This window comes from Dermacentor andersoni, chromosome 1, assembly GCF_023375885.2.
Source record: "Dermacentor andersoni chromosome 1, qqDerAnde1_hic_scaffold, whole genome shotgun sequence".
Classification (NCBI taxonomy): domain Eukaryota; kingdom Metazoa; phylum Arthropoda; class Arachnida; order Ixodida; family Ixodidae; genus Dermacentor; species Dermacentor andersoni.
The window spans coordinates 122,713,930-122,728,087 of NC_092814.1; the positions used below are offsets into that span (position 1 = coordinate 122,713,930).

The 14,158-nt window shown below is 44.1% G+C and overlaps 1 protein-coding gene across 6 annotated transcripts in view; it reads right to left on the bottom strand.

Moving 5' to 3' along the window:
* Nucleotides 1-8,216: 8,216 nt before the first annotated feature.
* The window catches only part of tna (Zinc finger MIZ domain-containing protein tonalli), a 310,995-nt gene continuing 305,053 nt past the window's right edge, over nucleotides 8,217-14,158 (bottom strand). For all 6 annotated transcript variants that reach the window (XM_050193826.3, XM_055061980.2, XM_050193824.3 and 3 more), the window contains one exon: nucleotides 8,217-13,772. In XM_050193826.3, the coding sequence (XP_050049783.2) occupies nucleotides 13,599-13,772 (174 nt within the window). In that variant the 3' untranslated portion in view covers nucleotides 8,217-13,598. The remainder of the gene's footprint in view (nucleotides 13,773-14,158) is intronic.

The following is a 14,158-nucleotide window of genomic DNA, read 5'->3' on the forward strand; positions in this document are numbered from 1 at the left end:
CTGATTCTTGCCTATTCCTAGTTTCTTCTTCACTGCTTTTAGGCTTCCTCCGTTCCTGAGAGCCTGTTCAATTCTATCCATATTATAGTTCCTTATGTCCGCTGTCTTACGCTTGTTAATTAACTTAGAAAGTTCTGCCAGCTCTATTCTATCTGTAGGGTTAGAGGCTTTCATACATTGGCGTTTCTTGATCAGATCTTTCGTCTCCTGCGATAGCTTACTGGTTTCCTGTTTAACGGCGTTACCACCGACTTCTATTGTGCACTCCTTAATGATGTCCATAAGATTGTCGTTCATTGCTTCAACACTATGGTCCTCTTCCTGGGTTAAAGCCGAATACCTGTTCTGTAGCTTGATCCGGAATTCCTCTAGTTTCCCTCTTACCGCTAACTCATTGATTGGCTTCTTATGTACCAGTTTCTTCCGTTCCCTCCTCAAGTCAAGGCTAATTCGAGTTCTTACCATCCTATGGTCACTGCAGCGCACCTTGCCGAGCACGTCTACATCTTGTATGATGCCAGGGTTCGCGCAGAGTATGAAGTCGATTTCATTTCTAGTCTCACCATTCGGGCTCCTCCACGTCCACTTTCGGCTAACCCGCTTGCGGAAAAAGGTATTCATTATCCGCATATTATTCTGTTCTGCAAACTCTACTAATAACTCTCCTCTGCTATTCCTAGAGCCTATGCCATATTCCCCCACTGACTTGTCTCCGGCCTGCTTCTTGCCTACCCTGGCATTGAAATCGCCCATAAGTATACTGTATTTTGTTTTGACTTTACCCATCGCCGATTCCACGTCTTCATAGAAGCTTTCGACTTCCTGGTCATCATGACTAGATGTAGGGGCGTAGACCTGTACAACCTTCTTTTTGTACCTCTTATTAAGTTTCACAACAAGACCTGCCACCCTCTCGTTAATGCTATAGAATTCCTGTACGTTACCAGCTATATTCTTATTAATCAGGAATCCGACTCCTAGTTCTCGTCTCTCTGCTAAGCCCCGGTAGCACAGGACGTGCCCGCTTTTTAGCACTGTATATGCTTCTTTTGGCCTCCTAACTTCGCTGAGCCCTATTATATCCCATTTACTGCCCTCTAATTCCTCCAATAGCACTGCTAGACTCGCCTCACTAGATAACGTTCTAGCGTTAAACGTTGCCAGGTTCATATTCCAATGGCGGCCTGTCCGGAGCCAGGGATTCTTAGCACCCTCTGCATCGTCGCAGGTCTGACCGCCGCCGTGGTCAGTTGCTTCGCAGCTGCTGGGGACTGAGGGCCGGGGTTTGATTGTTGGGTTCATATAGGAGGTTGTGGCCAAGTACTGCACCAGGGTGGCCAATCCTGCTCTGGTGAGAGAGTGCGTTACCGGTTCTGGTCACCGGGATCAGGCCGCACTCCAGGCCTGTTTGTGCAATTTTCTCAACACACGGTTTTTTTTTTTTTTTCCGGTGGAGAATTGTGCGGCACCGGGATTTGAAACACGGGCCTCTTGCACGGGAGGCGGATACTCTACCGTCCCCGCAGGAGTTAAATTAAAAATTAAATTATGGGGTTTTACGTGACAAAACCACTTTCTGATTATGAGGCACGCCGTAGTGGAGGACTCCGAAAATTTCGACCACCTGGGGTTCTTTAACGTGCACCTAAATCTAAGTACACGGGTGTTTTCGCATTTCGCCCCCATCGAAATGCGGCCGCCGTGGCCGGGATCCGATCCCGCGACCTCGTGCTCAGCAGTCTAACACCATAGCCGCTGAGTAACCACGGCGGCTCCCGCAGGAGTTGTACGCCTCATTTAACCTACAGTGGTGCCCTATTTGATCAGTCAAGGTGGACCAATCTGAGCTCGGTTATACCGCACGGATGGCACTCGGCTAGAGAACCTGGTATTTATGACCTGCACATGTGTGGCCATCCATAATTGAAGATATATATATATGTTTTTTTTTTTAGGGGGGTTCCCGTACAGTGGTAAAATAAAGGAAAAGACATCAAAAAGAAACAAAGAAAAAAAAAGAAAGAAAAAGGGGATATAAAAAGGAACATAACAGGCGATTTGAACTCGTGACCATTGGATGTTGCCCGGAAAGATAGCTCAGTCGGTTGGTTCGTCAGGCCCCAGGTTACTTTCAACCGCCATAGCTCCTGCTCCGAGCCTCATATTTACCTGGAAACGGACTGATGTTGTCCGCGATAGTCGGTTTTTGCTGATTCCTTGTGGTTGGAAGGCATACTTTTTTGGAAAAATGGCTGCCCGAGGAGAAGAGCGAACTCGAGCGGCTTTAGAGACTAGGAAAACTGCCTTAAAATATTTAGACTTGAGGGAAAGCTTCGTTAAAGGGAAGCTGAAACGGTTTTCAATTTCTATTAATTGCTGGGATTGGGAAGAACAGACCTAATAATTTACGGTTCTGAAATTTTTTTTTTTCGTTTTGTTAATATAACGGGCGGAAATCGCTTTCTAAATCACCCGCGCGGACACGCCCCCATCGCTTCCCGGAGCGCCGGGTGAGGACGTTGGCAGAGGAGAGAACCGGCGAGAGTGACGTCATGGGCGGAGGCCGAGCCAACCGAGCTGCGGACCGGCGTGCTGACATGTGCTGGCATGCGTCTTTCCGTCCTGCGCTTTACTGAACGACGCTACGAGAGATCTGCCGCCGCCGCCGCCGCTCACATTTGTTTTGCGATTTTCGTAAACTGTTCTTTCCTTCTGTGCTGCGTGAGTGCCTACAGCCAAGGGCGCCCAACATGCCCTCGTTCTGTGCAGCATTCGGCTGCGCGAACACAGGCGGGCGAGACGATGTGGTGTTTCACAATTTCCCGAAGGAAAAGAAGCTTGCAGCGCAGTGGGTACGTGCGGTGAGGAGAGATAAGTTCGTGCCGACGAAATCAACTGTGCTGTGCTCGGACCATTTCCGCGACAGTGACTATCATCGGAGCTTGACAACGATGCGGGCAATCGGTATTTCAATTAAATCGGCGCGACTGAAGCCTGAACAACTTCAAGTACACAGCTTGGCAGAATTCGACGGTTCTTCTTTCCCAACTTTTTCCATACTAGCCAGACAAACTGGCGGTATGTTGCATACCTCAACTGCCTGTAAAAAAAATTGCTTTTGCATCACTCTTTTTCCATTGGCCATATCATTTTCACACCTGTGTGTAAACTTCTTGCCTTGTCCAGCCGGTTCGACTCCTTTCTGGGCAAGTGCCACTTCCAGTACTGCCCTGCTGAGGCACACAGTCCTGAATTGTCTTGAACTTGTTACGCACTGCGTGCGCTTCTGTTTTTTTCTAATCTCTTGCACCTCCTGGCAGCGCAAGCAGTTCTCTTCATCTTCCATCAATACGCACATACGCACATGCAGGTGCACCTAGTTTAATGAAAGCGTGATTAGGCCCACATTGATGCACTGGAGAAATACGAACATTTGCAGCCATTAACGTCTGGTAACACAGTTTTAGCGTAGCCGGATAGCCTTACGACAAATGCGAAAACGCGTTGTTGCTAGCGTTGCTATACTCCGTTTCATAGGTGCAACGCTGTGGAGGCTTGAGATACTTCTTGCAGTGGCTGCGTTCGCACTTAGAAAAAGTTCGGTGTTTCTTGACCCGATTTTTCAGAAAGCTTTCCATATATAAGCTCAGTTCGGAATGAAAAAAAAAGAAGAATTTACCCATAGAAACCATCCGTGTACTTATACGGCTGCTAACACGTTCTTTTAAAAAAAATTTCTTTTCGGTATTTTTTAATTGCAGCCCGTCGCGGCAGCTTCACGTGCATGCTCGCGCGAGCAAACGCCGCTGGCACGCTGCGAAGCATAGACGGAAACGCGCGCAGTAATAAATTTTGGTGACCGGACTTCGAGCGTAGCTTCCACAGCGATGCACCTGAGGTATCAAATAGAGTGTAGGCTTGCCTAGTGACATTCGACGTACGGTTCAGTTATCGTGTTTACCACACGGCGGTGCTAAAACTGCCTAATATCTTTATGTCAACACTAGCATGGAGCGCGCATACCGATTCTTGATCGAGCCACACTCGCAAAGTCGTCGAACCATAGTATGAATATTGCACATATAATACCTCTGGTCATCTCTGGATGTGTATGATAAGCAACTTCCATGACTGTACCTCACAGCACTGCATGTGCGCGCTTTGAAACGCGGCACTTATGTTCGCGATCGTGTATCAACGCTGAAAAAACCACGGGACTTTAGACAAGCAGCGGCAAGGTGCTTGACATCGCGGAATTGCACCCGTGTAAATCTAATGAGAAGTTAGTGCTTCGGCATTCTTCCAGCAGCATGTTCCCAGTGACACTTTAGCGCATTTTTTCTCCCGTCATTGCAACGTGCAGCTACATAAAAAAAAAAAAAAAAAAAAACATGCGTACCAGCTAAGATTTCCAGCGCGCGAGAAGGTGCACACATCGCTCTCGCTGTTGGCACACTCAATATCGTCGTTGACTCTGTTGCCGCCATCGTTTTCCGTATCGGCTGTGGGTTCAAACATGTACGGGGACAATACAAGCTGTCGGAGACAGCGAGAACGTTCCATCTTGCAACTCAGCTATGAAGCCAGAACAGCAGAACCGCGTGCTACCAGAGAGAAAGGAATGGTGCTACGCTCTGGAACGGAGACATGCGGCGGCGCCGACCGGCGACTACCGCCAACGACGTCACTGCGGCCCCGACCAATCACGGGCAACAGCGGCGTTCGCGCGATGCCCTGAGGCGCTGGTGCGCGTTTTCTTGGAAAAACAGCCACTTGCGTTTGTTTCCGCCCTTTTTGAACCAGATATTCGTGTTCAGGGGACTCAAAACTGTAGAATGCCGCAGAGAACTCATTTTTTTCGAAAAGTGTTTCAGCTTCCCTTTAACAAACTATAACACGGCAATCAGCACTCGAATACGACGAGAGAAATTATTGAGACGTGGAAAATTTCCTTGAAATAAATATGGTTTGCGAGACAAATGCTTGTAAGTATTGAACCTCTTAAAAGATGAGGGGGAAATATGCGCTCACCGAGAGGGCATCGTCTGCACGGGACCACCACCAGGCACCTTACTGAGAGGCTTTCTGCGAGGCTTTAATGTAGCACTTTGTAACACTTTAATGTAACACTTTAATGTAGCACGTATTGAGAAATAGAAAGCTGTACCGGGAGTTTTTCATGTCGCTCTACAATTTTCTCAATGACACTTTTCATCTAATGATGATATTGGAGAAGCTGATTAATTAATTAATGCTAATTATGTCATTAGGCAGAATGCAAAAAATAATATCAGTATCTCTAGCGACGGCAAACAACATTAGCTTGGTCGTGTCCTGCCACGTGGCATTTGCATAACTTTAAATCTTGGTGCATGGCAGTTGGGACGTCCTGTTACATATATATATATATATATATATATATATATATATATATATATATATATATATATATATATATATATATATATATATATATATATTTGATAGCCGTTGCCGCAGCACAATTGGCAGTGGCAGTGCAACGCTTGCGTAATGCGGAGGTCGTAAGTTCGGATCTCACGAGCGGCATGTTATCTTTTTGTCCGCATTCATTTGCCTTCGTTCCTTTCTAGCTTTCAATTTGAACCACAGCCACTGATTTCATCTACGCTTTCTTTGGCTTCATTGTCTGTTAGCTTTTTACGGTCATGATTAAAGAATTTGAGCCCCTCATTATCCCTTCTCGTACATATATATATATATATATATATATATATATATATATATATAATGAGAAGAAAGGGGGTTAACCGAGGGGCCCGATTTCCCCCTTTCTTCTCGTTTATTACATAACGAGGGTCTCGAATCCGGCAACATTGATGCCTTCAGGTAGCATTTGTGGGATTATTGACCAGTTGCCTTCACCCAAAAAGATCACGTTCTCGTGACGCCTGCGGCAAGAAGGACGTTCCACGTCCGCCGCCAAGGTCTGTGAGTGGTGGCGCTGGCTAACACTCCCAGGGTTCTACTAGGACACATAAATACCCAAGAAAGTGGATAGGGGAAACAGCGCCGCGGTTGCTCAATTGGTAGAGCATCGCACGCGAAATGCGAAGGTTGTGGGTTCGGTTCCCACCTGCGGCAAGTTGTTTTTTCATCCACTTTAATTTCCATTAATTTATCGTTTCTTCATTTCATTTATTAAGCACAATAATTTCCCCTATGTTGTCCTTGGTGTCAGTGTTTGTTGGCTTCATATATATATATATATATATATATATATATATATATATATATATATAACGAGCGCGAAGAAAGCGTGTACTTGCTAATTGAAATAAAGAAACGATAAATTAATGGCAATGAAAGTGGATGAAAAAGCAACTTGCCACATGAGGTGAACGATCCCACGTCTTCGCATTACGCGGCCGATGCTCTAAACAATTGAGCTACCGCGGTGCCGTTCCACACCCACTTTCTTCGGCATTTCTTTTACTACTAAAACTAACTTTGGGAGTGTTAGCCAGCGCCACCACTCATGAACCTTGGCCGCGGATGTGGAGCATCGCGTGCGTAATGCGAAGACGTGGGATCGTTCCCCACCTGCGGTAAGTTGTCTTTTCATCCACTTTCATTGCCATTATTTTAACATTTTTTTATTTAAATTAGTAAGTACAAGTAATTTCCCCTATGTTGTCCTTGGTGCCAGTTTGTTGGCTTCTGACGATTCATAAAAATCGGGCCGATCAATTAACCTCCCCTCTTCTCATTCATTACGTAACGAGTGTCTCGAATCCGGCAACATTGGTGCCTTCAGGTAGCATGTGTGGGTTTATTGACCAGTTGCATTCACCCAAAAAAAAAGATAATAACCCCTGCGGCATAAAGGATGTTCCGCCACTAAGGTTCGTGAGTGGTGGCGCTGGCTAACACTCCCAAGGTTTGTTCTGGTAGTAAAACATGAGGCTGTATGTATGTATGTGGGCATATATATATATATAGTGTGTGTGTGTGTGTGTATTACACAGGCCTGGATCAGTCCCTCGCTCAAGTGCCTATCACTGGTCCGTGAACAGTTCAGCAGTGAATTGGCTCTGGCACTCTATAGCTGAGCATGTCATGGCTTTGATATTCAGCCCAAATAACCGTGTACTTGGAATAGCTGTGTGGTAAAGAAATTCCAGGTGGTTTAACATACTGCAGAGTTCATTGCTATGATGTCACTCATAGCCCACTGTGCAGTTATGGGATGCAATACCTGCAAAACGCCATAAATTGCCTGTCCAGCAAGAACTCAGCCATTGTCACTTGAGGTACGCGAGAGCGAAATACATTAGTTCCCTTGCGAGCATTCCAAAACCAGAAATGAAAGTCTAGCCATGCCAAGCAGAGCCACTGAATACAGTAAGTCAAATGAGTTCACAACTGCTTGTCACATTTTGCATCATATGGCCCTCACAAGATCTTCTCCATAAATGCTTGCTTGAAAAAAAGCACTACAGTGAAAGCAGCGGTATGTTGAAGCTAGCCGTTCATGTCAAGAAGCTATTTATTTATTCCTTTTAGCCACAGCACCAGGATGGCATTACTGACGAAGTGGGAGGTAACTGTGTTTAAGCCACCTTACGTTGGCAAGAGAGGAAATGCGAGGCAATGCAGGCCACAGTTCATGAGTGAAAGTGGCAGAAATGTGAAAAGCATGACAAAGCAACAGTGACATGTGCAGAGTTCAACACTGCCCTAAGTCGCTGCTGCCACTTGTGAAAGCGAGTAAATGCAGCTTCAGAGTTCTATTTGGTAAAGGTGTGACGGCCCTAAGTGCATTGAAGTCCAAGCTAATCACTTCATACAAAACCAAAGTGGGTGAGCAAGAGATTTACATATGGTCAGTGAAGTTGAACAATATCACAATGGAGTTTAAGCAGTACCAGCTGACAGTATACCTCTCCCACATTATAGTGCCATGAATTCTTAAGCGGTAAAAAGCAACCATCACATTATATTCATTTTGAAATAGTAGCAAGATGCTAAATCTACCAACTACAATGCTCAACATCCTTCTTCACAATGACGCCCCCAGTGCAGAATTGGCTGAAAGATTCCATTTGCTCAGCCAGCTTTTTCTGCCATACTGTGGCCTTTCAAGCATCATGAAACAATATCACCAAGGCAAGCATGTGGGCAAATAATGTCAGACCAAGTCAGAAGTATTGCAGTGCAGACAGATGTCACGAGACTCATGTTATATAAACATTTTATTGTATAAATATGGATATCTACACTAGAAATATGACAAACAGAAGAACATGAAATGGTATGGACAAGAACTCTATCAATGAACGCTGCTGCTGTCACCCTAAGGTCACTCGAGCAAATGGAAAGAGAACAAAAAATGAGAAGACAAGAGGCCATCCCGTTGCACATGAGACCGAATGATTCGCCAAACAAGATGAGGAGCATGAAAATAGGAAAGGGGAAAAAAACGACACCGTGTGTGGAAAGAGAACAACTCCCTGTTGTGTTTCCCATCTCTGTGCTGGTATGAAACAATAAGAAAAGAAGGATGTTTCGTTGCAATGTTCCCCACCATCACCAGATTCAAAAGCTGTGCTTTATGCATATAGGAACTGTTTGATATGACGTACGTTGCGCAACTCTGCCTTCATGAAACTCCTGCATTTTTTTCAACCTTTCTAGGAAACAGTAGAAACCTCTAGCTTCACAGACAAATGAAGAGGAGAACCAGCACTTCATTCTGTTCACACTTTCTCAAAGTGAAACAAGAAAAAAAAGCAAAGGAAAACACTGCATAACAATTGCAAAGCAACACAAGTCAATTGCAAAACTAAGCTATTTGATCACCTAGCAGCTAATGTGGGCATAAATGCCAAAATGTGCCACACCACATGGTCTGCGGCCAAATTCGGCGACCACTTGTTGACGTCAAAACCACACAATGGCTGAATGCAACGGCACATCTGCAATTATTATCCACTTTTGATGGTAATAGAGCTGTCAGCCTCAAGTGTCCACTAAGACAAGTAAACAAAGCAGAGTAAAAAAAAAAACAATCATGCAGCTTTTTTTAAGTTTACTTTCATAAGGCTTTCCAGGTGGCAAAGAGGAGCACGTAGAACTGCTTAAACATGCTCTCTTAAGCACTTGTATGATTCAAGTGCTCACGTGTTCATGGTGCTGCCAAGATTGGCACGAGCTATCATTGGAGTACTTTTATTGCAGTTTCGAGTGCTCCTATTGGCTCATGAGAAAGCATAATAAGAGGGCAGAAATTTTAGCTACCACTGATACAGCCTGCCAAACAACATGCTTAGACAGGACATCTAACACCTCAGCTTGCGACACACATTTATTGTGTGCCATCACTCCCTTCCTTCAATGCACACTGCGCCACCTAGCCCGCCATTTGAATATCTTTGTGCTCAGCATGTCAACACCATAGCTTTTGCGTTTTCACTATGTTCACATACTAAGCAACATTGCTGGTGAAAACAGCTGTCCATACAAAGAAAATAAGCAGTGAAGCTGAAAATTAGACTTTTTTGTTTATATTATCCATGAAATGAGACCTGTACAAGAGACATGAAGCTGACGACAAGTAAGCAAGCATCTAAGGATGTAACAGGGGCATGTTTAAATACAGGTTATTTTCACAGTGCAAGGAGGCGATAGGGCTGATAGGAGCACTTTAGCACGTGAATGTCTAGCAGTGTTGCTGACGTGGACTTCAAGCTGGAGTTTGCATTGCAAGCACTTTACAATATGTACAAGTTGCAAAAACAAATAGGTGAAGAAAGTGTCTCTATGCACATGTGCTTTGTGAGGGAAGACAAAAAGAATGCTGTGAAAGCCGGCTGCCATGTTGCAAAGTCATGCTAGTCTCCACACGGCATGCTACGATTAATTCCAGGTATGCACAAGCTCAGACTGCTTGTATAAGCTATTTAACAGACAAGTACCATCTTTTTGATGCTTCCATAACAGCAAGATGCTGTGTGTGCTCATGTTGTTTGCAATATTACACCCATCAGCCAAGTCCACTGTTTTGTTTTGCTGTCTTGTTTGCTTCTTTGACTGAAAACAGAAGTTCACATCTTTTTCTGAATTTACATAGCATGGAGAAAGTGAAGAATGAAAGACAAAAGCATGAGCACCACGTTTTGTTGTCCTTGTTTCCAAGACAGAACAATATGTTTCGCTTGTGCCAACCGACCACCTTCCTTTGCCATCTCGTATCTACTACCTTGCTTCTCCCATTCAAGTCTCGAAGTACGTCTTCAAAAAGCACTTTTAATCAAGTTTCATTTTTCAAACATTAAATGACTTTGATATTCAAGCATAAAACTTGATAGTAAATTTTCCTTGTTATGGTCTATCAATAAGCTAGGCGTGAATAGCTAGCTCTTTTACAATAGCCTATGTCGTTGCAACAGTGGCAGCCATCACATGCGCATGGCAATTTTTACAGCGCACATTTTCTATGACACATCTATTCGTTTCTCACTAGGCTACAGAAAAGAGAATTGCATCACTGCAACCTACACTGCTTTGGAGCACAACACAGGACACTGCACCCTCCAGGCTGAAATACAAGAGTTTTCTGCCCTGTGCTGGACATTATATACATGGACAGCACAACTACTGTGAGACAAGAGAGGAACACTTCGTGTGCTTTGCATGCTGTGCACGTTCTGAGGTATAACGGGTCTGGGGAGGTCTTCCCCTGGCAGCAATGAGAAAGACAAGTTCAACAAGAAGATGCTATGTCTAGGTGGAAGTTACAAATCCTTTCAGATCTCTATTAAATTGCAAAGCATGACACTCATATTGACTGACAGTCATAACTCAAGCATGTCCATGACTTAACGGCAGACACTTTTTATCGGCTTAAAACATTACACTAAGTGATTGTCAGTACTGCATGGCAGCAAGACATGGGTAACTGAAAGCAATGGGCTTCACATGTGCTAATTTGCTGGCCTAATAGAAAGCGGCTGCAAGTGGATACCGTTTGCAAGAAGAGCAGCCATCTCATGCCCTTACAATAGACAGATACAATTTGATATGCACAAGAGCCTGCACCTCTTCCTAAGTTGTACATATCAATCTTTCTAATCTGCAAGTTGTAGAAGAATGAAGCTTATAATACGGCAGACATTTAATTTTGCAGGCAGCTTTTCCCACACTGTTGTTGCCATTTTATTGAAAAAAGAATGACAGCTTGTAGACGTTTTCCAAGACTGCCCTTAAAGAAACCCAAAAACCCTAATTCCTTCCCCGTGAGTATGGGTGTCATGCTTAACAACTAATGCGAATAACTATTCAAATTTATAAGCTCCTAAATGTGCCTGTATTTTGAGCGCAAGTGCAGTTACAGGCCTGATGTTCCCACTATTTTAAACGGAAATCAAGTTTTACTGTCTCAATATCGCACTGCTCCCTGCTAAACACATAATAATTCTGCAATTCGCAGTGTGTGCCTTTCCAGATAAAACAGCCATTACTCATACTACTCACTTGCACAAAAAGGCAACAATGAGCATCAAAGGCATTTTGTTGCAGTCACAACTGGCTAATGGTACTTATCTTGTGTCTGCATAATTTCCAATGTCATAAGAAGAAAATAAGGACAACATTTTGCCTTAGAAGAATCAGGTACTTGGACAAATTAAGTACTCAAGAACAAGATTAAAACCTAAAGTTTCAAATATCACAAATTCATGCTTACAGATTAACAAATGATCAAGGAAGCATCCAGCATTTACAAAGTGATGTGTGGCAGCCATGATGAAAAAAAAGATACAAGTGAATTGTTTTCCAAAGCAATCACTGGCTTGTGTGCACAAAACATGCAATGTGTATGGTAACTACCTTTAGGGCAACTGGCAGGAAAGGATTGATACAAGATTGGAATCGTAATAAACACCAGTCCAGCAACTGGAAAGCAGTCAGTTCTTCCAAGCAATACTAGCAACCTAGTGCAGATTACTGAAGAAATCTGCAAACAGCTGGTAGCCTCACAACCTCTCAGATTCCTGTTATGCCTTTCACATATCAATTTTTGCACACGAGACTGCAAAATAAGAAAAAAGAAGCCCTATACCACATCAGAAATCCTGTGTCAGCACCAAAATCCAATTTCATGCAACTCAATGAACATTTGGGCTGTAATAAACAAGACAATGAAATACCCACAACAGCTGAAGAACGAAAAATGTTCTGCACCAGTCTTTAATGCTGCCAGATGCCTAACCCGGGAGACTGCAAGCGGGAGCCTACATGAAGTGCGCATGTGTCAGGGCTGTGAAAACACTGACATGTAAGATGTGCTGGCGGTAACATGGAGTGGCGACTATGCCCCCACACAAACAAGGAGGCTGCAGCACACACAAGCTCACACTTAAAATAAATATATGTATATATATATATATATATATTTATATAATTATTTATAATATATATATATATATAATATGTATATGTATACATACTCAAGGGCTCAAGAAAACATGAAACAGCTAGCAAAGGACACACAAAGGAAAAAAAAAACCACAGGCTGTACAACATTCAGGGACGCAACTCTCACATGCATACACAACATACCAGGATTTTTCGAGGAATTTCAAGTATGAGACACAAAGAATGTGCCATTAAAACCCTATGTACACAAGGTCACAGCAATGTTTTGACCATTCCTTTTGCCGCCAGATGGAGCACAAGTGAGGAGCTGTGTGTTGCTTTCTTCCCACAGTGGGTTGCATACTGGGCATTGAGATTACAGCTGCGCCTCCAGTTCCTGCACGCCCTTCTCCGGTTAATGCCACCAGTCAAGACGGGCTTCTGTACAAAATGAGGTAATTGGTGGCAAAGGATCGATGTCCTGGCTGTGCAGAGCACTTCCAAAGCTGAGATTTCTAGCTAGCATCGTGGCACACACGACACTCTGCTTGAGATGGCTGGCCTGTTCATTCAGCACCGTGGACAACAGGACGCAAGCGTCCAGACACAGTGGTGCCAGTGTCCCCATTCGGGGCACCTGACCATATCAACAGCACGAGACCACAGGATGATGGCCACTAAGTGTCAACCGCTATCTCTCACGGTAGCCGTGAGAGTGCAAGAAAATTCAGTGCTCACAAATAATCTCTGTATGTAGTCACTTCTTGCATTGGACAAACCACTTCCTGCCTCGCACATCACCTGCTAAAATCTTATAAGAAAATAAAGCTGCATTGTTAATGTGTAGATACACATAGCAAGACTCCAAAATGACAAATTCTGAGATGTACCAAGCAAATTTTTGATGATTTTGTTATTGTCGAACAACCAGCCATACACTCACGCAATCACAAGTGCTTCAAAGTTCAGCTTCCCTCCCTGCGAAGCATCCCTATCTTTGGTGTTCTGATGCACATGCACAGTCTTCAAAAGTGCTTGCTTGTATGACGGTCAGTAGAATCACACAGTGAATGTCACAGCTGCATCAGTTTCAAACTGCATCACAATATGCTGCAAACCACGGAGCCAAACGCCTGCCACTGGGTGCTGCTTCTGTCGTGTGGGCTCTGTTCGGATGCACAAAGTAGTTCTCATCACATGAGTCAAGGCTCAAACAGAGCAAGGAGATCGTCATTGGCTGGTGTGCTCCCACCTGCAGCTGAACTTGAAGTTTGGCCAGTATGGCTACTGCCTGTGCTACCAGCACCACCACCTAGGTCCGGCGGGTCAAGGTATGACAGAAGCTCCATGGCATCAACGCAGCTCTCAGGAAGCAGCTGCACAAATAAAACACTTAATTAAGCAATGCTCTCCACGAAACCGAAATCCCAATTTTAACTAGCAGCAGACACTGATAAGCTGAAGAAGAGCAGGTGATTGTACTGGTTTTGTCATACCAAAGAAGTGTCACACTTATTGTCACTCATTCAGTGATCTCCAAGACATAAGAAGAGCAGCAGCACAACACCTTCCTGGGAATGTAGTGAAATTGTGCAGGCCACATTTGCCTTCATTTGAAGACACATAAGTTCAATTGCATTTTGTGTTGTATAGTGAACATGATGGCAAGATGGGTAATGACTAATGAATGCAGTCAGTGTGTTTAATGTTCTTTGTTACAAAGCAATAGGCACAGCCAATTACTACTTCAGCCGGCCATGTG